Source organism: Pseudorca crassidens, chromosome 3, assembly GCF_039906515.1.
Source record: "Pseudorca crassidens isolate mPseCra1 chromosome 3, mPseCra1.hap1, whole genome shotgun sequence".
Lineage (NCBI taxonomy): Eukaryota > Metazoa > Chordata > Mammalia > Artiodactyla > Delphinidae > Pseudorca > Pseudorca crassidens.
The window spans coordinates 158,795,388-158,822,727 of NC_090298.1; the positions used below are offsets into that span (position 1 = coordinate 158,795,388).

General features: G+C 50.4%; 1 protein-coding gene across 3 annotated transcripts in view; it reads right to left on the reverse strand.

Moving 5' to 3' along the window:
- BRD4 (bromodomain containing 4) overlaps positions 1-26,746 on the reverse strand; it is a 43,228-nt gene extending 16,482 nt beyond the window's left edge. Inside the window, exons 1-10 of one of the 3 annotated variants that reach the window (XM_067733043.1) lie at positions 26,594-26,746; positions 17,563-17,881; positions 13,698-13,835; positions 12,435-12,570; positions 10,515-10,804; positions 9,470-9,835; positions 8,457-8,585; positions 2,667-2,876; positions 1,713-1,912; positions 1,072-1,406 (exon numbers count right to left, since the gene is read on the reverse strand). In XM_067733043.1, coding sequence (XP_067589144.1) covers positions 1,072-1,406; positions 1,713-1,912; positions 2,667-2,876; positions 8,457-8,585; positions 9,470-9,835; positions 10,515-10,804; positions 12,435-12,570; positions 13,698-13,835; positions 17,563-17,881; positions 26,594-26,703 — 2,233 coding nt within the window. In that variant the 5' untranslated portion in view covers positions 26,704-26,746. The remainder of the gene's footprint in view (positions 1-1,071; positions 1,407-1,712; positions 1,913-2,666; positions 2,877-8,456; positions 8,586-9,469; positions 9,836-10,514; positions 10,805-12,434; positions 12,571-13,697; positions 13,836-17,562; positions 17,882-26,593) is intronic. The other 2 variants (XM_067733045.1, XM_067733044.1) reach the window with 2 other exon arrangements.
- Positions 26,747-27,340: the final 594 nt, after the last annotated feature.

Sequence of the window (27,340 nt, forward strand, 5' to 3'; positions counted from 1 at the left end):
CTGAGTCCCACGAGCCCGAAGGCTGCTCCTAACGGCCGGCTGCAATCCTTCCGAACCCCGGCCAGACCCACATTTCCCAATGGTAAGCAGCTAGCCTACCATGCACGCCAGCCAAACACTTGGCTTACACTGGACTTTCAAGGTCCCTCCAATCTCTCAAAGTACCCTTTTACAGGGTTCATCAAGGATTAAGAGACCAGGGCAGGAGGAAATTCTCTAACACAAGGGACTGCTGTGATTATGCTCCCTCAGCTACTTTTCTGACAGTGGGTAAAGAGGACCTAAAGGGGACATTACAGTCAAAGACAAAACAAGACAAGGAAAGAGCCCCAAGGGATCTCCCAGCACCTCAGTGTGCAGACTGAGGCAAGTGTCACTGTGTGGCACCCTGGGCGGAGGATGGGGTGTGTGTGTGTGCCAAGGACCCCAGGAGTCAGTCCGGGCTGGAATGAAGGCTGTGTGCAAAGCCCTGATGTGGATCCTAAGTCCTACTGGTTCTAACGCAAAAGCTGTGAGCCAAGACAAGGCACTGATAACACAAAAGAGCTGCTTGGAAGACCTGCGGGTGGGGGAGGGGGGGTGTCACACCAAGCTAGAGAAGACAGCAGGCAGGCACAGTGCCAACTTAATGCCTTTCCTCCTAGCCACACCCCCCATGCCCAGAGACCCCAAAGACGTAGGGGGGTGGCTTCTGGGGAAGACTCAGAGGCAGGAAGCTAAGGACGAAAGCTGCTGCTGCTCAGAGCAAGGCTTAGGACACCTAGGTGCAGGTGGACCGCAGATGGCCAGCAGCCAGAGAGATCAACAAAGGCACCAATAAGCCTAGGGCTGAGTCTGATGTCACAAACCTTCAGAGGTTTCTATGTCAAGAATGCAGATTTTATAATCGGAAGGAAAGCAAGCCTGCAGAGAATGAGGGCCGAGACTGGAAGGCAGTTACCTGAAGGTGCCAACAGGGGCCTCATTACTAGAGGTGCAAGGGTAGCAGCCTGGCCCATCTGCCCAGCCCTCTCCCTCACCCAGGACTGGGAACACCACCCCCCGCCACCGCCCCAGGGTGCCCAAGGGCACCTTGAGGTTTCCTTTTCTTCCGCAAACAGGAGGTGACATAGCGCTCCAGTTCACGCAGGGTGGATGGCTTCAGGGTCTCGAAGTCAATCTCGATCTCGTCGGGGTTGGAGTTCTTGAGTGAGGGCTCCCGCGACTGAATGATGTGCACCACGCGGCCCAGCTTCTCACCAGGAAGCTTGTTGATGTCCAGGCTAAGCTGCCGCTTCTCTTCATACGACATGGGCTTGCACTTGTCTTCTTCCTCCGACTCATATGTGGGAGGGGGCTTGCTCTTCATGGGTGCTGGCTCCTTCTTGCTACGATGGGGTGATGCAGACACCATTAAGAATGGGTCCCTGGGGGAAGGTGGGCACATATCTCTCCATTTAGGGCTTGGGGAGGCTTCCACACCCCCACCCAGTGGTCTTCACAGGAAACAGGGGGCACTGGAAGCACCTTCCTGGGAGCACATGGCTGCAGTTGAGACCACAAATGGTGAACTGGGGGGCTGCTCTGGTTTGTCTTGCCGCCTGCACCATGCTACCTGCTATCCTCTCTCCCTCAAAGGCCCATCCCAGAAAAAAGAGCAGAGAGGCAGCCTCCCTCCCCACTGTCCCCATCTGGACTAGGGGCACTGGTGGGGGTAGGGGTGACCCACAGACCTTGTGTTGTTGTTACTGGTATTATTTTTCTTGGTCTTTTTGGGAGGAAGTTCCTTGGCTTTGCTTTTCTTATTCTCCTCCACTTCCTCTTTCTTTTTGTGCTTTTCTTTTTTCTTCTCCTTTTTGTCTTTCTCCTTTTTCTTTGGTTTGTTCTGCTGGGGCTGTGAAAGGGCTGCAAGCTGCTCGTGCACGGCTTTGAGCTGTGGAGCAGACAAGCAAGACACACAATCCCGTCACCCTGGTCTCTGGCCCTCAGCTCCACGACCTGCCGTCTCACTAGATATCCAAAGTGCCCATGCCCACCCAGACCCTGAACTCCCAGGGTGGCCCAGTGTCCTCCTTGTCAGAGGAGCCACTCAAGCCCCATGACCATGCTGGTTCCAAGAAGAGGATCCCTAAAGAGGCTGGGCAAGAGTGCATAGACAGGGACTTCCCTGGTGGTCCAGTGGTTAAGACTCTGCGCTCCCAATGCAGGGGGCACAGGTTCATTCCCAGGTCAGGGAACTAGAGCCTGCACGTGGCAACTAAAAGAACCCACATGCCGCAACAAAGAACCCGCACTCAGCAACTAGACCCAGCGTAGCCAAATAAATAAATATTAAAAAAAAAAAAAAAAAAAAGAGCGCATAGACACATGTGGGCACTAAAGGCCTAATGGTCAGCTTGTAGAGAGAGGAGCATCCTGGAAGCCCCAGAAGAGACGCACCATATGCTGGCTCGGCCTCCTTCTTCCAGATACCAGAAGGATACAAAAGCCTCACCTCTGCCCAGGGAACGGCCACGTCACCCCATCTCCATACCCACAGTGTACATTTAAGTATGAACAATATGCACCTGACCTGGCACAAGGGGACCAGTGGGAATTCTGCTCATGCTGGAACTCATGCTGGGGCGGGGGGAGGTAGGGGGTGGCGGGGGGTTCTGGTTTGAAAATGGGGCTGCCTGTGTCCTCACCTGCTCCTGGAGCTCAGCCAGTCGTTGGGCTCGCTCCTCCTCGGAGTCATCAGTGGAGCTGTCACTGTCTGAGGAGCTATCGCTGCTGCTGTCACTGGATGAGGGCGGGGCCACAACCTTGGTGGGCGGTGGCACCGCTGGGGAGGACACAGCCACCACAGGCTCCTCGGGCTCATCTGGCATCTTGGCAAAGCGCATCTCGAACACATCCTGGAGGTGAGGGGTAGGGGGAAGCTGTGCCCATGAGGGCTGCTGGGTGCCCTGGGGGTGCCTGGACTGTGGCCCAGTGTCACACTATCCCTGGCTGCTGGGGGTGACTCAACAGGAAACAAAGAGGGCTGAGTCAATGGTGACCCCCTTCCTTATCACTAAGGCGAGGGGCTGGCAAGGGCCCCCTGATAACCCTTTCAACACTCCTCTTTCAAATCTCACTTTGGGGAGAAAGGTGCTCCCGACATGGCCTGGCACCGACTCCCTGGGAGACACAGCTGAGGTAAGGACAGGTGACTCACATCACAAGAGATAGCCAGCCCAATGAGGACATCAGTCTGGGGATCCTTGACAGATGGCAGGCCCGGACAGGACCCACAGAAAGAGTGCTCTGAGGCTCCCATCAGGTTGATGCTCGTTCAGTCAGCACATCTCAAGGGAGCCTTCCAGACGGTGGGCCGGGCACCAGGACACAACAGTGAACAGAACAGGGGTCTTACGGTTCACATTCCCATAGGGAGCGGGTGGGGTCTGCAGTTTTAGAGTTCCAGAGGGAACAAAGGTCCCAAGGTGGAAGTGTGCCCAGCACAGAGCCCACAGCCAGTGAGGAGATCAAGTCCTCGCTGTAGTGGGCACAACACTGAGCAGGGCCATGCCACTGCCTAAGGCATCTCCAGGGTACACCAGAAATGTGAGAAAGTTATAGACGAGATATGGGATGCTGAGAATAGGCTATGGGAGACAGCCAGCCTTGTGAGGTGCAAGCAACGTGAGCAGAGACCCTGGGCTTACTGAGCATAGGATCCCACCCCAGGAGCTCCTGAGACCTGGTTTTCCAGTAGGATTTTGAGACCTGCTTTAAGCCTGGAATAAGTCAGTTAACACAGCAACTCACATAACAGAAGGGGGGCCTTCCTCAAGTGTGAATCCATGTTGGAGAGAGCAGCATGGCCCAGAAGGGCTGTGGGGTAGAGCTCCAAGGCTGGTATTTCAAACTTGAGTGTATCTGACAGAGCCCACCCTACAAGACTCTCCTGATGTCTCTGGAATGCAGCTTCAGGTTTCCCCGCCCCCAGGAAACTGGAAATGAGTGACCTGGGCAGCAGGGCAGGCATTCCACACAACTGTGGTACTGTCCCCTCCCCTCCAGACTACTCAGGTTCGGCCTCCTCCAAGGCAGGTTCTCCTCTCAGCAAGGTGCTGCCTGAACTCTGCTATCTGAGTGGTTTTCAGTTTAAGTACTAGAAAGGCAAAAACTTTCTAATTTAATCAGAAATAAATCATGGAGCAGATCTGAGAGCAACGGAGAAGACAAACAGGAGGGATGACCAGATACCATTATCACTCAAGCTGCCAGGGAGAGGGGGCCTTCAGACCAGGTGAGCAAGACCCTCTCTGCTCACAGTGCCCTGGATGTGGGCAGGCTCAGGTCCATGACTGACCCACATGAGCATCTGAAAGAGCGAGGCCTGCTCTTAGAGAAATGTGTCTAAGAAGGTGCTAGGGCATCAGGACCCCAAGAAGGGAGAAGGGTGGCAAGCAGGGCCAAGCACTTGGCGCTGCTGGGAGGTGACACTTTACCAAGTGGAAGCTATCTCGTGCCACTGGTCTGTGAACCTAGCCCCCAACAGCAGCTGCCAGACAGCTCTACCCTTACCACAAGGACATCCCTGTTCCTGACCCACAGGCTGTGACTGTTGTAGAAATGGGGGTGGCACCTGCCCTAAGCCCTCCTTCCCCTCCCCAGCTGCTTCTGGTCCCTGCCCTCCCAAAGCCCCAAGACCAAACAGCAAGGAGCATGAGACAAAAGCCAGGTGGGTTGCCTGCCTCCTGGCTGTGCCCAGCTGAATGACCCATCATCCTCCCACCTGCATCAGCCCAAGTGGGGGACATACTGGGAAACACACTCGGGCCTGTGTGCCAATGAGCTAAGGGCTGCTGCAGAAAACCTTCCCAAGTGGCTGAGACTTGCACCTGCTCTGTGGCAAACAAGAATGATGTACTCCCTGTCCTGAAGGGGTGAACACAAACAGTTGTACAGTGCCGTAAGTGCTAAGGTAGAAACAGCAAGGGGTGGCAAAGAGCCTTTGGGGAACTTGAGACCTAAGAATGAGAGGAGGACAATAGCTGTAGACACCCAGGAGAATGGTACAAAAGAAAGATCAAAGGGGCGTGGGGGCAGATAAGAGGATGGTAAAACCCGATGAGATACCCAGGGCAAGTATGTCATGAGGGAGGACAGTGACAGAAAGGAGCAGTGAACACCAACAACCAGCACCCACCAGGGGAGCAGGGGCTCAGGGCTCCTGCACCAGAGCTGGCAGTGTATTCAGATGAACCCATCTACTCCGCCTGGTGTGACATTACCTCCACCCCACTCCAAGAATCTGAGCCATGTCGCAATTCTCAATATCAGAAAGAACACTGGTTTCAGAGAGTAAGTATCTCCTCTCGCTGGAATGTTGACCAGGGCCATCTACTCTGGGCTACATCAGATTCATGGAGGGAGCTCCCCGCTTCCCCTTTAGTGAAACAGAGATGCTCAGGTGCTGGGAGGTTGCAGTGTCCGAAGACTCCCAGGCAAATCAGCCTGCAGCTGAGCACAGGTGGAGACCCAAGGAGAAGGTGTTGCCCAGTCGGCCCCTCTTTGGCCATGCCTGGATACTGCTGTGAGGCTTAGCCATACCTGGGCAAAACCAGGGCACAGAGGTGGGGAGTACAATGTAGGCCGTGGAGGCACACGAGGTGCCAGGTGGTGGGGATGCGGCCGTGAGTGAACACTCAGATACACAAACACACTCTCACACACGCTTCACAAGCTTCCTACCTCTGGGATCTAATGCAGGACCCCAACACACTTTTCTCAGTTTAATTTTTTCCCTTGCCGTAAAAACAATTGCGTACCACCATGAATTTGCACTTTCTCTCAAAATAAAACTCTGGTAATCCACATAGGTGCAAAACTTCCTAAATTACTCCTCACTTCACAATAGAACAGAGGGTAGAGGACAGTACCACCAGCAGCTCTGGGCCCAGCAGCTAGGCTAGCAGCCCTCAGCTCAAGCCACACTCAGGCTCCCAAGGAAACCCTGAGCCCAGGGGCTCCTGACTATCTTTGTGACCACAGCTGCCAGGTGGCGGGATGTGGGTTTTCTAAAGGCCCAGAATTTACAGGCTGAAAGAGGAATATAAAGTGGATCATTTCCCGTAAAACTTTCTGGGTAAATCCCAGTCTTTGGGCACAGCCTAATTAAGGGACAGTAGATCCCAACACCTCTTACTGAGGCAAACAAGGGCTGGGATTTTGTTACTCCTCCTCCCCAGTGGGTAATCTTGCCACCTAAACCATGCTGATCCTAGAAAGCTTCGAAAGAAAGAAGAAAACACAGCTCAAGATGCTACAAAATACAGGAACTGCCTTCTAGAGGAAAAGTCCACACAGGGGGCCTGCCACGTCAACTGGGCTGAATCAGGCACCCCCACCTGCCTCCTGGCATGTTACTTTCAACAGCGTGGAGACCCAACCTGCAAGGGACAAAGCAAGCTGGGGGCAGAGGCAGCCTCGTGCTGAGTGGCCCACTGCGCACTGCCCCCTCCCCCCACCTGAAGTGGACCCTCCTCGAGAGCAAGGACCTTGTCCCATCCAGCCTGGTGTCTGGAGTCAATGTTTAGAAAAGAGGCTGCTTTGTGGCAAATATCTCAGTGCCCTTGCTATGAGCAAATCCCGTGTCTGGGCATGCTCATGCCACTCCCAGAAGGAAAAAAAAGCAAAAGAAACAAAAAAAAGCCTTAAAACAGGCACAAAAATTAGGAAGACGAAGAGCTAAAATATATCAGAGAATATCTTCTTTCTTCTTTTTAAATAAAGTCGCTCAAAATAGTGATCTTTGGTGCTGACAGAGAACTTGTTTTGGTTTAGCTGTTTGCATGAGGGCAAATAAAGGGCATGGGTATTAATCTGGGCAAATGCTATCCAAGTCCTCATGGAGAAGAAGGAGAGAGAGAATGGGGAAAGCGGGTGGGTGTGCCTCCCTCCCTCTCTCCTCTCTCCTCTCCCCCTCCCTCCCCCTCTCTCTCTGGGCACCACTGCCACCTAGTGGCTACATATGAGGATTGCAGAAAAGTTATAAACCCTGATCTGCTTCAAGGATGGGAAATGCAAAAGTAAATACTGAAAAAGGAAGCTTTGTGAAGAAAGCAGACAACATAGCACTGAATTAAAGAGAGTCCCCCTTCCAAAAACATAAAACAGAACTAAACAAAAAACCTCAGATAAAATAAAACTAATAAACAGCCAGTAGAAATACAAACCTTCAAGTCTGAGTGTGTTTAACAATAGCCAGATCCATGCTAGTAAGTTTTTTTTTTTTTTTTTAAACACCTAGAGTTTCAGAGCACTAAAGGCTAACCCAGACAGGCTGCAGTGAAAGAACAAAGAGGACCATGCCTTGGCTCCAACATGATGACATAGGAGACACTATGCTGGTGAATGCATGACAACGTGTGGAGTTAACAGAGCTGGAAGGCAGGTGGGCAAGCAGGGCTCAGGTGACCTCTGATAGACACCAACCCACAGGTCACCAAAGGTCTTCTGCAAGCCTTGCTTCTGGAAACATTTCACAGATGGCTGAGAAAGCCTGGTTTGAGAAAGGCCCACCCAGGTGCCAGGAGAGGACCTGATGCAGGATGTGCAGACTGGACCTGTACCTTGTGACAGCAGGTGGCTCAGCCCACAGTCTGCTTTGACCCTGAAAGCAGAAGTGCAACGTGGGACCTTGGGGAGAAGAGGCTGGGAATTTTTATTATGTGTAATTTCAAATAATAAAACAGATTATAACAGTATTAAATATCGACTTTTTTCTCCATAATTTTTAACTCCTCATTGTTCTACCCAAATATATGTCTCTGTTTAAATTTGGGTATATGCTTTTCCTTTTTTTTTTTTAAATAGAAAAAAGTGGAGTTAGTTCACATATTTATGCTGTAATCTGCCCCTCCCTTCCACCCATGTGTGCACTCCACAGCGTACATCACCCAGAATCAACCTGAAGGGGTTACGAATCCCACCCATTAGTGCATCATGGCCACACAGAACATCTAGAAGCAGCCGCCCTGGAGCGGGAAGGCAAACAAAGGCTTTCAAGGCTCTGGTGAAGAAATGCCCACAGTTGGGCAGTTACTTCAGCTCAGAACTGTGACAAACTGTCTACCTGGCAAGAGTGTCCCTCGCCGACTTGAGACAGGTCTGTTTTGGAGAAGAGGTTGGGCCATGCACAGGACACGCACTCTTCCAGCCAAGGGCAACCGAATGCAGGGGGGTGGGGGGCTTTCAGTGGAACACCCCAAAATCCAAAATGCCCAAGACCATAACCAACCACCCTGCTTTAATTATAAGGAGATAATCCTAATGTAAAATTTATGTGTTATCCTGACTTTAGTCCACTCTTCCAAAGCAACATGGCATTATACCAAAGCAAGTGACAAAATCTGCCAAGGCCCATAGTGGCCTGGCCCACCCAGGACCCCAGCCAGCCTGCTCCTCTGCAGGATCCCACACCCGGAGCTCCCCCAGAGCCTCACCTGGAGCTTGCGGGCCATGGCCACCACCTCATGGTCAGGAGGGTTGTATTTGTAGCAGTTGGAGAACATCAATCGGACATCGGCACCAAATTCCTGAGCATCACGGTACTCACGGGCCTCCAGTTTAGACTAGAAAGACAGGACGGGTCCTGGTTAGCCATGGCTGCCCCTACTCCAATGGGGAGGTGGCAGCAAGGAGGGCTGCCTGTAGGAAGGAGCAAGTCAACTTCTCAATGGCTCTGGGTTTAACCCAGACGATAGTGGGGAGAGGTTATCACCCCAGTTCTCAGCACCAGGTGGACAAGGAGATACTCCAACACCAAGTCTCAGGGCGAGGAACTGCCCTGCTAGCATCCAAACCCACCCACTGTGCCTGGCTAAAAGGCAAGTGGACAGAGAAGCCACAGAGATACTGCTTAAGCCAGAACTGCAAAGGGAGGGCTGGGCCCAGTTCTGACTTGGCCTGTACTTGTCCTGGTGACATCAGACAGGGCTGGTCAAAAGGAACACAGCAATGTCCCCTGCTCTGCCCATCCCACGTTTGGGCAGGCTTACTCCACTCTCAGAAGGAAAAAAGTGCCAAAAGGCTTAAAATAAACAAAACCAAAAAGGCCTCAGAATACTACAGTGAAAATGCCAGCACTTGTGTGCCCTTTACTAAGAGACACCAAGGCCTTCTTCATGACATAGAGCCTGGCAAAGTCACCACTCCCCAAACTCTCCAGGAGCATCTACCGAGTGAAAGTATCTATGGGCACTGGGCCTCAAGGCCACAAAAGGGCTCATCTTCAGATGAGGGAAAGGGCAGCATTGCTGTCTGTGACCAAAATGACCACATGATCTCAGATGATGTCCCCATAATCTCCAGCAGGGGGCACTGGGCTTCCCTGGGCTGGTGAGAAGAGCCTAGACAGCTAGTAAGACTGGGCCCTCCTCTTGGACAGGCCTCAGAGGTGCTGGCCTTCCTTGTCCCGGGGAGCCCGTTCCCCAGCTCCAGGGGCACACCCACTAACCTTGATCGTGCTCATGTCCATGGGGTGCTTGATGATGTCACAGTAGTCATGCAGGCCCAGCGCCTCCACGTCCACGGGCTTGTAGAAAGGCCAGGCGTAAGCTGCGTGCTTCTTGGCAAACATCTCCTTGAGAATGCCACTACAGCACTTGAGCTGCTCTGAGACCTTGCTGCTTTTATCTGGCGCTGGGTGCTGCTGCGAGTCGGGAACGTCCTTCTTCGGAGGCTTAACAGGCCGGCTGCTCTCCCGCCGGGGGCCCACCAGCTTGGTGGTCTTGGGCTCCGGGGGCAGTGAGGGTGGCTCGTGAATGGGGTCGATGGTGGTGGGGGTGGTGGTGTCCGCTTTCCTCTTAACCCCCTTCTTTGTCTGCCGAGAGCACAGGCGCGATAGGCACGGTCAGAGGCAGCGGCCGGCACAGCGGGCCCTCAGGGTCACTCCTGAAGCCAGGTCCTTTCTAGGGTCTCAACACTCACAGGGAACAGGGCCCAAAGGTAAATTCCACAGGTGAAGGACTGAAGACAGGGAAACCCTGTCCCACCACTCTGTTCTGCAGCTGGGACAGGACCCTGCCAGTGGCAGGAGAAAGCACACAACTAAGTGTGGGATCTGCTCACCAGAGGCCAAAGAGACTTTTGAAAGCAGTTTCCTACATGCCAGGGACCTCTCCCACAGCCAACCTCTGTCACTCTGGCCACCCATGGGAGGCACATTTCAGAGACTATTTAGACAGCATCTGCAAATATGCAGTCTAAATTAGAAATGGGAAGGGGGGCAGCAACCCCCTGGGAGGTGTTACACAATTATGGGATCTGTGGGTCAGCAAGACAACAGCTTTTAGGCTGTGCTGATTTAAACACAGCTTGATCCCCCCAGGTCCTAACTACCCACAAGTGCCCTGGGAGCCAGAAGCATCAGCAAGGATAGGTGACTGTCTTCTGTAAGCCTCACTATAATGGAGTGGAAGGGGAGGCAAGGGTCATCTAGCTGAGGTGACCGGAGTCAGCCAGTGGTCAGGCTAGGCCACACACACGCACAGGACGCTCACCTTCACAGGCTGTGGGGTGGCCGCGATGATGGGCGGGTGGCTCTGCACAGGCTGGGGGGCTGGTGCGGGCGGGGGCAGTGGCTGGGGGGGCACCGGTGGGGGCGTCTGCAGTGGCTGGGGAGGTACCACTGTCATGACAGGGGTCTGGACGATGAGGTCTGGGGTGACAGCGGGGAAGGGGTGAGGTGTGGCCTGCACGGGTGGAGGATTCTGCTGAGGGGTCTGGGTCTGCGGAGGAGTCGATGCTTGCGTTGTGTTTGGTACCGTAGAGACGCCAGGTTTTGCTGTCCCTACCAATCATAAAAGGGACAGGTGGTTAGATGCCATGTCTGCATGCCGGCTGACCTTGTGGGGACACTGCCACACGTGGCAAGCACACATCGGCGTGGGCATGGCACACAGTGTCTCTGTAACTATTTGTCTAAGAGACAGAACAGCCTAAATACCTTGGACCTCAGCCAAATCTGTCCACCTGTCCCAGGGGGCTCTGAGAGCAGTGGCACACCACATTCCACACTTCCTGGGGTGTCCTGGCTCCAAGTCCTGACTTGGGGACTCAGGCACAGAGACCCCTTCACGAGCATGAAGGCTTGAGCCAAAGGCACAGGAAACACACGCTGAGAGTCAGCACCAGGACAGTGACAGCAAAAAAATGCTCCTTGGTGCTTTCAGGCAGAGCTGTCCTCATTCCCAGAAACACTGCCTTCTGAGTAAGCATTTCTGGCAGGGGGACGGAATCGGCAGCCCTGGCCAAGGTTTCTGGAAATTGGCTACCCCCACCTCTCTGAATCACAGGGGGAGGCTGGACGGCTGCTGCCCTTCATGACCGGCTCAGACTGCCTCCCTGCAGTTGTGTGGGTGAGCCGAAACACACGAGGCCCTACATCCACCCCATGTAAAGACCAAACCCCTTGTCCCAGGAAGGGAGGATGGGGCTCCTTGGTCGTAAGGATACTGGACGCCTCTGGGCAGGTTCCATGGCTAAGGGGTGACCCTCAAGACCAGCTCTCCTTGGCTACCCCTCAGCACTACAGGGGATCTAGCCAACCCCCTCTGCTCCCATGAAACCACCACTTCCACGTGGGATAGGAAGTCACGTGAAAGCCCACTCCTTAGAGAAGCAAACAACTCACAGCACAGGCTACCTTGCAAACATCACCTTTCTGCAGCACGGAGCTGCGGATGGCAAGATGCAGAAGGCAGCTGTTTAAACTTTTCCTAGACAGAAACATTTCATGAGTAGGCTACTCCCTACCAGCTGGCCTTCGGAATCCCGTGTCAGGCTTGGGGGCAGGGGTAGGTGCTAAGATAGACAAAGAGGGCTTGACTTCAGAAGACTATCAAATAGCAGACATGGCTCCAACACAAGTGTATTAATAAATAATTCAAATAACAAACCTTAAGGCTCTAGGACTGGAATATTAATTAAAACTGCCCTTGATCAGGTTAATTTATCTAAAATGAAAAACAAAGACTGACTATAGCACTGGTGGGATGAAGAATTCAAATAATTTAAAAATGCTTTGAAAAAGTTGTACTTTCTTTTTAACTGAAGTCCATCAAAAAAGGCTAGGCTCAATTTTTCCTACTTTGCTGGAGGGTCACATGGTCATATGACCCTCTGGGCTGGTTCCCCTGATGAACCTGGCCTCACCATACCCAAACAGCAACAAGGCAGGGAGTGTATAATATAGTTGTCTTCCCACCACTCCCAGTCTCCCAGTGAAATTGGAGAAGGCTGGCAAAGATTAGGGAGAAATAAAGCCAATTTCCCTGCTTTACTGTTCCCCAGTATAGCCCCAAAGCGGCTCACTGGGGCTTGCGGAAATGCCCATTTCACACTGCTTTCTGGGTCCCCACTTTGCCACAGGCTATTTCAGTGTGAAGCTAATAGTGCTGGGGACACGGAAGGTACCCTACCTGCTTCTTTCCTCCCACGTCCTCTTCCTTTTGCCTGGACTATCATGATCTCAGTTTCTTCAGTGGGCAGTTCGTTGATTTTTTGCAAGAAGAGCTTCTCCAGAGCTTCTGCCATTAAGACTATGTCATCTCCAGGCTAAAAGAGGAGACACATGTGGTGAGGGTTGGAAAGCCCTCCCCACCTTTCTAGACAGAAAAAGAGCTCCCCACCCTATGCCCCAAAGTGTGGAGCATCATATTCAGGGTCCTTCCCCAATCTAAACCCTAAAGGGTCAAAACATAGCTATCCTAACTGGCATCATGGAAGCTTCATATGCCTGCAGGTCTGCTGCCTCTCTAGTCTTTTAACCTCTGGCTTGAGAAACCATCCCAATGCCTTAAGTATCTATCAAGCACTGCCAATCACACACAGGGGCCCTCCTTGCACTAGAGCCTCCTTCGACATAATGCAACTTCACTAGAATTATTTGAATTACACAGGATTTCTTGCCATAGATACATGAACAGGGCTCCAATAATGTTCCCTAGTATATCGCCAAAGCAGCTCACTGGGGCTTGGGGAAATGTCTACTTCACACTGCCTTATGGGTCCCCACTCTGCCACATGCTGTTCCCACTCAGCTCTAAATGGAGAACCTCATCTGTCCACATTTCCCTTAAACCTAGTGGTGAGAGCTGAGACTTTAAACAAATGATCTGGCTTCAAGGCACAATCGAGCTGAATGGTTTGGCTACTGGGTTAAGTGATATTTATGTCTACATGTAAGACCCTATAAGGGAACACTTGATTCTATGGCCATTAGCTATCAATGGTCATGTCCACAGTTCCAGATGCGGCGGGTGGGCCCCACTGTACCCTCTCTCATATTTAGGTTTCTGTTTGAGCACACCTTTGTACAACTATATCTTGGTAGGTTCCTTCCTGACAATTTGTGTCATCCAAACAGACTTTTTAATGCGTCGTCACTGTCCCTTTCACACCTTCTCTACTAGACATGCTCAAGAACCAAAGTCCCAAGGGTATCAGAAGCACACGCTTCCAGCTAACAAGGACAGCTTGGAAACATGACCAAAATGTTTTTGGCCTCAAAAGAAACACACCCAGTCACAGGCAAAACCAGCGGTCCCATTTACCTCTGTCGCCAATGGTCTCCTCTCGTTGGACTCTGATCCCACCTGCACCCAGCACCCCTGCCCAATGGGTTCCAGACATGCCCACCTCCTCCTTTACCTTCTCCTTCTCTATCAGCCCCCACATCTCACCTTGTTGTAGATGTAACAATTTGTAAACATAGTGTTGAAGTCCTGGATACATTCCTGAGCATTCCAGTAATAGTTGTTTTCCAAGCGCTTCTTTATTGTTCCCATATCCATAGGTGTTTTAATGATCTTATAGTAATCCTGGAGAGCAGAGAGAGCAAAAGGCCAATGTCACCTCTGCAGTCATGCAGTACTCACAGGTGGGCCTGCAGATGTCACTCCAGGTCACTCTACAGACATGCAGACCTAAGCTCTTCCATGGTATCAGTGAGCCATCTCATGGGGACCCCAAGATAAAGTGGATCAGGGAAGGATTACTAAAAGCTGGGTGGCAATTTAGAGAAAAAATGTGCAAGTTTGCCAACTGTCCTGTCTGGGAACAGGCTACGTTGTCTTAACTGAGATCTATGTTTTCCTCTATTTTTTTTGATGTTAAAATATCCTTTCATTTTTAGTAAGTAATGCGGAAAGCATACAACCTTTAAAAAAAAGTGGTTCTTATCTGGTAAAATAACCCATGGTAATTTCTACTTTCTCCCTGCTTCAAATTTTCCACATCAATAAAATGCAAAATCCTACAGAACCAGCATTCAAGCCCACCCATAACAACTGGATCCCTTGCTTCCTGTCACACTGAAGAACCAAGGAGCAAAAGCCTCTACCTTCAGTTCATCGCACTTCCATTTCTTTTACCTGCAGTCTACCACTAAGGATCCACTAGTATCTGGATACAGTTCAACAACTAACCAGGTTAAGTGCCAGATGAGGAATCAAATGGACTGCCCTCACAATCCTTAGCAAAAAAAAACAAAACAAAAAACACCACACAACCCTCCCTGCCCCCTGCCCCCCGACCCCCCACCCGGCAGCAGACCCACTCCTCAAACCTTCAGATCTTACTCTACAAGTGCTAAACAGAAGAAGCCAGACGGCAGGTGTAGATGTCCTAAAGCCCTTCAAATCAAACTCTCTTCTACCATCATAACTTTTTCTAAATCTAAACCTACTCTAAAACCAAACGCTTATTTTTAAAATCAACCACAGGAAGAATTTGGGGACAGATCAGGCAGTGCTCAGGTTTCCAGGTGGAAGGACCACAGAGAGCCAGGCAAGAAGAGGGACCTGCATACAGCCAGCCGGCCCCACTGAGAACCACATTCTCTGAAGCTCCCACAATTAGACTCAGGTGAAGTTATCAGAACCAAGTCCAAGGGGAAGCCTGACAGCAGAGGGGCAGGCCTATGCTTTAGCAAGCACCAAGGTCCTGCCCAGGAACAGTGGTGGACAATACTGAAAAGGTGAGCAAGCGGTGTGAGGTTCTGAGTTGCTCTGACAATCATGAGAAAGGAACAGAAGCCACTGGCATACACATAGGGCTGGCGAAGATCACAGCCCTGCCCAGCCGCAAGGGGCGACTGAACCAGACTTTCTACGTTTCATTTGCTCTGACCACCTTTCCCAAGAGAACCAAGTCCAAATATATCTGCCCCAGGGAAAATTTAGATTTTATTCCACGGCCAAAGGTCTACTTAGAATGGTGTCAGGTGCTTGAATTGGCCTCAGTGTGTCAAAAGTGGTTCAAGGCCCAACAGGATAGCGGTTGAGGACAAAGTAGGAAGGAGGAGGTGAGACGATGACAAAAGAGGATGGGGGCTGGGAAGACTGAAAGGGAGACAGGGGTTTAGGGGCATGACAATCCAATTGTACATGTGTTCTGAATGAAAGAGGCACAAGCATTCTAATAAGAAGCCCAGCAAGGAACAGGGGCCAAAACACAGGTAAAGATCTGGAAGGCATCAGAAAACAGAAAAAGAATGAACCCTTTTTTGAAGTGGCCCTATTTCCTGGAGAAGGGGGTGTCCCTGGAAAACTGGGCATTAGTATGACATTGCTCCCAGCCAAACAGCCCTGCCCCACCCCTCAGGGTTAGGCCCTAGCTCTCCCACCTCTCTTCTTCCTACATCAGAGCTGCTGAGGGTGACATCTAGTCACACTGTGGCCCCTGGGGAGCCTGGCCTCCACTTCAGAGAATGACCTCAAACTCCCAAACCCCTTGGCCTAACAGCCTACCCACCCGTGTCTGTCCTGCTGGCTGGGATGCTGCCTTCTCAGGATCTCAAGCCCCCCAGTTCCCCTTAGTTTTCACCCTCTCAGCTCTCCTTGCCTCTGCACCCTCTGCATCTTCCTGTAACAAACCAACCCCTCCTCCATCTGGCCCTGCCGCGCTTTCCCTTCAAAGCCAAGTTTCTTGAAATGATGGCTTCACATCCTCACCTTCTTATTCACACCGTCGCGAATCTGGTTTCTACTTCTGCGTCACATCTTCCTAAGGTCACCAATGCCCTCCTAAAGGCCAACAGTAGGGTCAGGTCGGAATCCTCATCTGTTTGACCTCCCTGTAGTCTCTGACGTAGAAACTTGGGGGTCTGCTCTCTGCGGTTGATTCTCCTGGCCTCCCGCCTCCCTCCAGTGCTATAAGAGCTGTGGGCCCCCCTTGGATTCCAACCCCCAGCTCCTTCTCTCCCCATTCTTTGCATTTGCTCTGGGAAGGTCACCTCACCTGTGGACCCTGCAGGGCCCAGCCCATTAGCCCAGCTAGAAACTGGTACAGCAAGCTCTCCCAAGAGACTCCCCGCAGAGACGGGCTCGCTGCCTTTACTCCTGATTGTGGTCAATGATGAGAGTGACCTCTGAAGTGCAGATTTGGTGAGGACCCTTCTTTTGTTCCCATACCCTTTCCTCAGTTGGTTCGTGACCCAGACCTGCAGCTCCCCCTCCTGACTCTCTTCCCGAGTGCATATGATGGGTATTCAATGGACAGAGAGTACCGGCCAGCTGTTACAGACATAGCAACTTTCAAGCAAGGAGAAGGTCACACTGGTGTGTCCCTCCTTCTTGAAACCGGACGCCTGGCAGAGGCTGAGGATCCTATACCCATGCAGCTCTAACTCGTAAACCCACGTCTGGGTCAACTGTAACAATCATCTGATTCCAATTCCCTCGCCCAGGTCAGTGTGTGGGATTTGGCAAACAGCAGAGGGCAATTTAAAGACAATTAGTCCTTGATGCTTTGAAGAAAGGAAAAAAATTAACACATTTATCCTGTTTGCTCCCGAGGTTCAGTTAAAGGTACAAGCTGAGTTTCCAGAAACATTTGCTAGGAATGTGGGCAAATGGAAAGCTCTCAAAGGAAAAAGGAGAGGAACAGGGGTACAAAAGAACAAAGGCAAGTGCAGCATGGCCACAACAAGGCGGGCAGGTGTGAGGGGGTGTGCAGAGGCAGCCAGAGGCAAAGCTGCACCCATACTCCCTCTCTCCATCCAGGCCACCTCCATGTACTTGGCTCCCTGGGAGTTATTCTACTACCTTTCCCTGCCCTGTGCTCTGGGTGATGATGACAGCACCAGTACCAGAAGAGGTACTGCAGCAAGCCAGTCCCTCTCACAATCTGACCAACCACGTCTGCTGAACCTACTGGGCCAAGCGAGCTGACCACATCTGAGGAGGGAGGGCCCGGACCACCAAGTGACCCCACTTTAGCTCCCCATGGAATTGAAAGGCAAGCTGCAAGCAGCCCTCTACCCGTTTCAACATCTCTACAGAATATTTCCCAGAATGCTAGTATCAAAGAAACCAGTTATTATTTAGGCCAATGAGCACGTTTTCTCTCCTTCCCCACTTCCATTCATCAGGACTGCTGAAACCACTCAGTCAAGGGCCTCGTGCGTGCTGGAGTTCAGAGCTGGACCTCGCGCTTTTCACAATGACTCCAAAGGCATCTCCACCCTCCCGTAAGTCCACCCTCACCAGGAGCAACACAGGAGGAGACCTGAGGACGGCAGCCCCGGACCCTGCCCAAGTTACTCACAGGGAGGTTTAGCTTGACGGCATCCACAGGCTGCTGGAAAGGCCACGCAAACTGGTGTTTCCATAGTGTCTTGAGCACCACTTTGAGCAGATATTGCAGTTGGTTGGTCTGCCTCTTGGGCTTGTTGGGGTTGGAAGTCTCCGGGGGAGGGGGGTTGGTGCTGGCTGTGTTGGCTTGCTGGGGTTGGGCCTGGGCCTGCGTTGTAGACATTTGGGTAGTTTCTAGTCCATCCCCCATTACTGGCAGATTTCTCAATCTCGTCCCAGGGCCGCTCTCCGCAGACATGCTACTGATCCCATCACATTCTTCACTGGGCACTCTACAAGGGAAGAGAAAAGCTACCATCAGAGACCAGGCAGCAGATGGGTGCCACTCACAATGACACATCCCCCAGGGCTGTGGCCTCCAAAGGCTGAGCTCCTCTGGTGAAGACTGATCAGGTTGGCTGGGGAGACACTCCATGCACTGACTAAAAGGGCCCCAGTGAGTGTGCTCCTCAAAGATTCATCATCCAGTAGGGAAGAGAGATCAGGTACCAACTCCGAGGGCTGGGACATGGAGTCTAGAGTCAACCAGGAGCTGGAAGGGTCTGTGGGAGCTATGGAGTTCACAGGGAAGTGGGTACAATATGCGACAAACCAAGTTTTCACATCTGAGAGCTTTCACGGGACACTGTGTATGAGAGAGGATGATTTGCAAGCCCCAAATCATGTCGTTTTCATTAAAATTCTTATTTGTATTTGTGGTTCATGAAGCATCTAGCCAAGTGAGTAATTCCACTTGGTGAGTGGGGGCCAGGCAGGACGGAGCAGGAAGGCCAGGCTGCCCACTCCTGACTAGCCCACGCAGTCCACTGCTGAGTGCTCACGCTTATGAAGAACGTTTTCTTGGTAACTTAAATAATATGTTTGCTGATTACAGAAATACCACAAGGTAACTGTGGTAATATAAAAATGAATCCATACTTGACCTACTGTTCTATTAACCAGCTTTTCAAAGCTTATTTATAAAGGTGTAGAGGGGCACCTCCTGTGATCCGCTAGGGGCTTGGGGGTGGCACATGAGCGTCCCCCCTCCATCAGTGCCTTATTAGCACTCTGTCCTGTGCACTGCCCTCAACAACACCTGCTTCAAGACACACCATGAGCATCACTGCAAGGGCGACTTTGTGCACCTGTCCAGTTATTCTAACAGGACAACCACAGGGCAGTGGGTTCATGTTTTTAATGTCAAACTGTCCCTCAGAAACACACTAACCCAGTGGTCCCCAACCTTTTTGGCACCAGGGACTGGTTTCGTGGAAGACAATTTTTCCACGGAAGGCGGGGTGGGGGTGGGGGCTGGGGATATGGTTCAGGTGGTAATGTGAGAGATGGGGAGAAACAGATGAAGCTTCACTTGCTGGCCCGCCGCTCACCTCTTGCTGTGCAACCCGGTTCCTAACAGCCCGCGGACTGATGCTGGGGGTTGGGGACCCCTGCACTAACTCACCCCTTACTCAGAATGTCGAGTTTCTTCACTCTATTAATGAGAAGAAACATCTGCTCAAAAGTACTGATCATCTGCACTTTTTGTGCACTATTTTTCCGACACCTTTCTGAGGGCAAGAAAAAGGAATGATCAGTCCCTGCAGGAAGAAAGGCTGAAAATAAGCTAGGAGCTGCCTGCATGTAATGAGCAACTCCAGTAATAAACCTAGGAGTTCAGTGAGGGTAAGAAAACCTCTGTGGCTGACGAAGTCAGGCAAGGGCTTAGGAAAAGAGGGAAGATTTTTAGGACCACAGGAGCTGGTAGGCAGAGGGCACAAGAAAAAACACAGCAAGCTGGCTGTCTCTGTCACAGCTTTCTTTCTGGAACACACTTAGCACATACTAGGCACTCTAGTTGCTGATGAATTACTTTATAATTCAGTCCAAGTGTAATTTGAAACAAGGTTCTCACAGTGGTTTCTGTAAATGCAGTTCCAGCAAATTACCGAATTTTAAAGCACAAGGGAGAACTTGTTATGTAAAAGCAACTCAGTGGTGAGTTCATCATGGGGGGCTGTGGAGAGCTGGACCTCTTGGCCCGAGGCCTGACAAAACTGACATGGCCAAGGAGATCGCTTTCCTTCCAGGGTGCTCTGGTTGATTACAGGTCTAGCTATCAAATGGCCAGAGAACACACATGAAGAGAGTGCTGCCCCAAGGAAAACGCTGCCGCAGGGCGGGAACCTGTGCAGGAGCAGCCCATGGCCACTGCATGCAAAAGACTCTGGATCTTAGCAATTGTCCAGTGCTGGAGGAAGGGCGTGTTACAGCAGTGTGAGTTAGGTGTCTAGATGTGGTCTTCCATCTGATGCTAAACTTAACTATTTAATGATGTCCAACTGCTTTCAAGATGCCAGCAAGAATTTAGAGTTTACGCCCTCCCAGGTAACTCCCAAGACCCAAGAGGGAAGGGACAGCTCCTATGACAACTTCTAAGTTTCTACACGGAGAACACCAGCCCAGGAAGAACACTTACAGGAAGGAGGGTTTGTAGGTGCAAAGCCGATCCCTGGTACCTCTCTTGCACACACGGTGCTAGAGATGGGGAAGGGACACCCAAAGCTAAAACCAAATGGGCATCTGGCATAAGAATGTGATGGGGACTGGAGGTGGAGACTGGCTGGCCAGCAGCCTGTGAAAGCATCCCTGAAGCCAAGAGAGCAGTGTGCTAGGAGTTCAGGACCACGAAGGGACATTTCCCAAAGCAACTTAATTTGATGATGGGTTGATGAAACTTTGCAATAGCACAACAACCTCGAAGGAGCACTGTGGACTACAATAGTTTCCAAAGGCAGACATGACTGGATAGGCCTGCTTCAGGCTCTGGGGATACAAGGCACTTTCCTTTTCCCATCAGGGGTACTTCTGGTACAAGTATGGCCAGAACTAAGCACCATGTGGTCCTGGGAAGAAGTGTCATGCAATGAATCAAGGTGGGACAGAGGGGATGGAGGTGCTACTGGTGGAAGGGAGGTACATGAAGTGCACCTGGCTGGGAGCTTGGAAAGGACAGGGTGGATCCTGGAGCCCTGATTTGAGTAAACATACCCCAAAGAAAGCAGGATGAGGCCACATACAGATCCAGGGAGAGGGAGCATCCAAAGGCTGGGATTAAGGTGTAGAATCATCAGAAAGGGCTTGCTCAGAGAAGAGAACAGAGGGAAGAGAGAACAAGGGGCTAGGCTGAATCACTCGACACTGAGTGTAATGTGGGAGGAAGGGAGGAATCTGGCTGAGAGCATGTCACTGCTGACCTAAGGCAGGATGTGAGGGTAGCCTAAGGAGGCGACAGAAGGAGGCAGTACCTGGAAGCTGCGTTTGGCTGTGCATGGAGCTTTGCAGACAAAAAGCATGCCTTCATTCCTAAAGTGACTGGGCAAGGAAAAGAGAAAAGATTTCTCCAAGTTATGAGGTTTAGTTGATAAAGAGTGGGACCTCAATCTCAGAGAAGCAGTGTCTATAGCTACCTGCAGAGTGACATGCTAGGGCTCAGGTGGGGCCATAGGAGGGTTCACAGAACCATGTCCCTGAAGCCACCAGGGAAGCACAGACTGCCTTTAGGTAGATGGCATTTAATTACTTACTCCCCTCTTTTCATTTCCTTTTATTCTCCTTCCAGCATTGACAAGGAAAGTCCCTGTTTGTGCCAGTGTGAAAGGTTGTGCTCAGAGGTGTCAGCAGACGATACTATTATTTGGATGGAATTTAACATCACTGTTTTGTTCTCGTGGTTTTGTTTTGTTTTTTTTTTTTGCGGTACGCGGGCCTCTCACTGTTGTGGCCTCTCCCGCTGCGGAGCACAGGCTCCAGACACGCAGGCCCAGTGGCCATGGCTCACGGGCCCAGACACTCCGCGGCATGTGGGATCCTCCCGGACCGGGGCACGAACCCGTGTCCCCTGCATCGGCAGGCGGACTCTCAACCACTGCGCCACCCAGGAAGCCCTGTTCTCCGTTCGTGGTTTTTAATTTTACTGATATCCATGTGTGGCTCCTGATTTAGCTTCCTTTCAAAATAAAGGTACTATAAACAAAACAGTAAACTCATTTTAAAAAAAAAGAAAAAAACCCCCACAGATAAGGATGCAAGTATCAAGACAGGGAAGGACAAGGATAAAGTGGGAGTGGTGAGGGCAGCCTGGCCTGTGGCCTCACTCTTGTGACCCTCTCCAGAGGAGAGCCAGCCAAGACTTACTGCAGATTCCACGTGGGGAAGCCAGTGGGCTAGAAGAATTTGTAGAAAACTGCTGGAAGGAGGGAGGACGGAGAGGCATCCACAAGATGGCAGAGACTTTGGAGCTCTCCCTCGCAAACCCTCCATAGGTAAGTGGATGGGGACGATAATTTATTGGGCAACAACAGAAACTGGGGTTTGGGGCTAGTAAGACAGAAGGGGGAGACGGTGGCCACAAATCAGATACAGAAAGATACAGGATATGCTGAGTGCTTGGACACAAGTATTGACAGAGGGGCAGCACCACAGAGAAGGAAATATGTCACTGGGGTTTAAGGACACCTGGAGTCGTTTGGGAGAGGGGTTTTCATGCAGCAGGATCAACATGTCCAAAGGAGCAAAAGGGGATGAATGTAACTCTGGCTCCATCAGGAAGGGAGTCTTGGATGTGCTGGAGAAGCAAGCATGGGAGGGAGGGTGGCATTAAGTGAGGATCTCATTAAGTGAGGATCAAGAATGATGTGCAGTTTGGTTTCCACTACTAGAGGTCTCCTAGAAAGCAGCTCAGGAATTACACAGCCAAGCATGTGCCAGGTGAGCTATGGCACACAAAGGACAGGAGCAGCCCCACCCTGAAGGAGACGCTCTGGCCCTAGGACAGTGGAGCTCTGTCAGCCACAAGGACGCAGGTTGCTGGGGGGAGGGAGGGGAGCGAGACAAGCCCATCCCACCAGGAGGAAGCAGCCCCATAAACTTCCTATTAAGTAATGACATTCTGGAACCCTTCAAGCAGTGTCCCCGAGGCAAGCTGAAATCAAGGTAAATGACTTCTGGAGCTTCCGGGCTGGGCTGTGCCTGTTCTCTCTCCAAATGGACTCTCAGCAAAGCCAAAGGATGGAGGACTCTGGACACAATCACTTTCCTTCACCTTCAAGCCAGGCCCACATGGGCCCTTGAGCCAAGGAAGCTGAATTTTCTGCTCAGAAAATGAACAGACCTTTTTCTACAGAAAGTCTGACCCTTTAACTTTGTCTTATCTCTGCTTTAAATCACTACCTCTACCACAGAGGCTAAAACACCCTTTTTAGCCTGACAGCTCACATCTGACAGTGACATTTAAATCCTCACAACTCTGAGATTGCTTCTAGCCTCATCCTCACTTTAAAGATAAGGAAATCAGGGCACAGAGAAGTAACTTACCCAGGAAGTGGAAAGATAGGCCACTTCTATTATGGGCTGCTGTGGCCCATAATTTGACATGATTCCTGGGAAGTTTCAGTTGAGCTTTGAGAAATCCCCATTTGTGAGCTGAACATGCACCCCCAGGAGCGTCCAATGCAAACATCCAGGATGGGCTGGCCCATCTTAAGTAACATGAAAAACTAAGCACAAGACCCACATACTTGTAACAACTGAGGTCAATTTATAAGGAAAAAAATTGCTGGAGGTTGCCAGCTCAAATGAGAAGGCATGATAACGTGGTTTTGACAGATGAGATGGGATCCATAAATATATCAGTTTGTCTTACGATGCTCTGAGGACAACCAATGACAGGTGACACCCATGGCCCCGATGTGAGGGATCATGAAATACGAAAACTGAGCCATGGGGATAATCATGGGATGCTTTGGACTTCTGTTCTGTACCCACTTGGGGCCCAGGCAGGACTCGCACCTCAAGAAACCACACCCAGACAGTCTGTAGCTTGCAGCTCAGCCCTCCCAGGACTGTGGGCAAGTAAACTCCTTGGGAAACTTTAAGAAGCCATTCATGCATATTGCAGCAAAACACCAGAATCTCTAGTCTGTTGTGGGCCAAGAAAGAGAGGCACTGGTGAGCAGCGCTATGTGAAAGCCACACAGGACGACTCTTCTAAGGCACAGATCCAACTGGGTTGACACCTTGGGTAAATTCTTCCCACAGTGGTCGCCTCTACCCTGCACTGTCCCAGCCCCTGACATCAACACTCCGAACAACATGGTGGCCACAATGGGCACCTTCTCTGTCACCTTCATGCCTTTCATTTGCTGTACCTGGTGCTTCCCTGATCTCTGTCTAGTGACTCTGATGGTCAGCCCCCCACACACACACCTGGGAGCCCAAGGGCAGGGCCATCTTTACTTTTCTCTTGTCCTTTCAGTACACAGCAAGTACTCAGTGAACAACTCAGGGGCTACAGTGACCACACACGATTGTCACCCTGGGGCTTCCAGCTCAATTTCAAAGCTCTGGAAAAGGAAATCAGCTCACAGTCTCACACGGAAAATTGCTCAGCCAATGCATCTCATCAGAGCTACATGCCAGGCTTAGGGACTCTGCAGTCGACATGATGTTCTTTGAGTGATTAAGCAATACCTGGGTGAGTATTGTGAAAAAGAATGGCAGGGTTGCTGTGGCCATGGACAGAGAGGGTGTGCACTCCTGTGGTGGGTAAGGTAGAGAGGGACAAGGCTTGTGATGGACAGGGGAAGGCACAACTGATGCAATAACACAGGCACAGGTCTGTAAGCAGGAGAGATACCAGTGCATATGAAGAGCTTAAAGGAGGACAGGCAGGATGGGACAGTGCAAGGGCCATGTGACCATGTTGGGCTTTTGTTCTTCACAAGTCCCAGACTGTGGGGTAGGGAATAGTAAGTTCATCCTCAACTATACCTGCACACAGCAGCACGCTGTTTACAGGTGCAAAAGATGGGATGCGTGGGGACAGAGTTAATCAATGAGGGTGCACGCAGGGTGCTCTCTGTGTGCTCTCAGTCCTACAGGAAATGAATGGCTCTCAGCACCATGGCTCAATGGGGAAAGGAGGCTGAAAACTCAAACTTATAAATCTATCTGCAGATATGGAGGAATTAATTGGATTCTCACGACAAAGTATACCGTCTTCAAAAGTTTTACATCTGAAAGATCCAAATATGCTTTTCCCTCTCTGTTTTCACACTGATCTGTGGTCGAGGTGGGAGCCAGCAGGTACTGTGTTGAGATAGTTGAACGTCAAGGGACAGGAAGAGAATTTCACCTATTGTTTCCAACCCAAAGAAGGCTGCATGACCCAACTGTGTGTCTAATTTCTGGATCTACTCCAAACAGGTATCTTACAACATATTCCCAGTTTACAGGAATAAGAAGAAAAAGATGAAGAGACATTAGATGGTCAGTGTCCTGGTTCCCAAACTGAGTGTTGAAGGACCACAGGGTGTTACAGTAACTCAGAGAGGCACTGTGGGAACCAGCAGCACAAGGTAATTCATAATGTTAGACTGCACCATATTCCTTTCGACAGTATCATATCTTACAAAGCCTGAATTTAGGTTGCTGTGATAAAAAGCAAATAGTTGGCCCTTGGTGTGTGCAGATTCAACCAACAGCAGATCAAAAATATTTGGGGGGAAACATTCTAGAAAGTTCCAAAAAGCAAAACTTGAATTTGCTGTGCACTGGCAACTATTTACAAAGAGTTTACACAGTGTTTACAATTATTTATATAGTGCTTACATTGTATTAGGTATAAGTAACCTAGAGATGATTTAAAGTACAGGACAGAGGACATGCAAACACTATGCCATTTAAAAAAATTTTTTTTTACTGGAGTATAGCTGATTTACAATGTTGTGTTAGTTTCTGCTGTACAGCAAAGTGAATCAGTTATACGTATACATACATCCACTCTTTTTAAGATTCTTTTCCCATATAGGCCATTACAGAGTACTGAGTAGAATTCCCTGTGCTATACAGTAGGTCCTTATTAGCTATCTATATTATACATAGTAGTGTGTATATGTCAATCCCAATATCCCAATTTATCCCTCCCCTCCCCTTTCGCCACTGGTAACCGTAAGTTTGTTTTCTACACCTGTGACTCTTTCTGTTTTGTAAGTTCATTTGTATCATTTTTTTAGATTCCACATATAAGCAACATGTGTCTTTCTCTGTCTGACTGACTTCACTTAATATAAATCTCTAGGTCCATCCATGTTGCTGCAATATAAGGGACTTGAGAACCTGCGGATTTGGGTGCCTAGCAGTGTGTGTCTGTTATGTGTGTCCTAGAATGAATCCCCCACTGATACCAAGGGACAACTGTACCATGTAAAAACTAACGTGGGATAGGAAATGTGGATGGCAGGTGTCTAAGGTTCTGGTCCTAAGGTTTGAGGAGTTGTGCGGTACCCAACAGGCACACACATTCCATAAGGAACTGGCTGTAGTAATCCAAGAATATCATATTTTTCCCTTCAATTTATGTGCCCTCCCCTCCAAAACAGCTATACCATTGTTGGGACATTAGTATTTATTCAGTTGTTTGTATCTAACTACCTAATAAACAAAAGTGTTAGGTATTTCCTTTGGCCTAAGATCATGATGAAAAAATTGAGATGCTAATGATGCTGTGAACCAAGAAAGTTTGGGAACCTCTGGGTGTGCTAATGAAAATAAAAATGTCAGTTCTTTTCCTATGTTTATAGACCCCTGATTAAGCACTCCTGCTTTCAAGGATATTGTTTGCTATCATTCCAACTCATCTAAGGACAGATAGTATTTAGCAGCCAACACAATTGCAATGTTTTTCAAATTTCAACAGAAACACTTTCTTTCCTGGAGATTAGGAGGCGAGACAGACATGGGGTAGGCTTGGGTCTAGGCTTCTGAAAGCAAGCAACAGAGGAAAAGAGAAAGGCTGATTCCTGGAGATTCAGTTCCAGTTCTGTCCATTGTGAGAGGCTGACAGTTACACTCTGTACTTGTAGTTCCACCTTAACTCCTGGTGTCCCAGAGGGCCCACGAAGCCCAGTGACCCCACCTTGACTCTGTCCTGTCCATTCACTCACCTCCATCCTAAAGTGATACAGCACGCCAGGAGCAAGATGCAAGGGAAGGCAGGAACAGTGCAGATTAACTGGAAAGCTTCATGAGCTCTCCCATGAAATACAGTGACCATACTCAGCAGAGCTTTATGCGAGCTACCAACACACACATCTCTGCTAGGGCCTAGATAAGCTCGCCAGTAGGTAACTGCTGCTTCCTGGGCTGACGTGCTGTACTGAACACTTATTTAATCCTCACAGCAAGCCTACATGGGAGGTGGTGGCCTCATCACCTTCATCTTCATCCTCCTGGCAACAAAGAAACAGAGTGGGTGGTGGTCTGGTCAGCAGAAGGTCACCTAGGGCTGTCTGTCTCTTGAGTGCTCTGCTCCACAGCTGCCTCTGCTCACCAAGCCCAGGGGCAAAGGCCTAGCCAACTGCTGGGCCCAGAGGGTCTGTTGTTTGGCTGAGGGCACCCCACATCCATGTCCTGGCATGTATTAATCAACAGACTTTCCCTTTCTGCAGAAGCAGCTGAATGTCACATGACCCTCAAGCAAGTTCCAAAGAATTTCACCCCCGCAAACAAATCAAAGTCAAGATAATTCTCGCAGCACCTGGCTATCTGTGAATTGGCCCACATCATGGGTGAAATCAGCGGTACACTTCCCTGCTGATGCCATGGAGGGGAGGTGGTCAAGGAGTAAAGACCAAATTATTTATGCTTCCCAAGCAGTAAATGGTCAGAGTGGCTATGGCTTGAATTTGTTT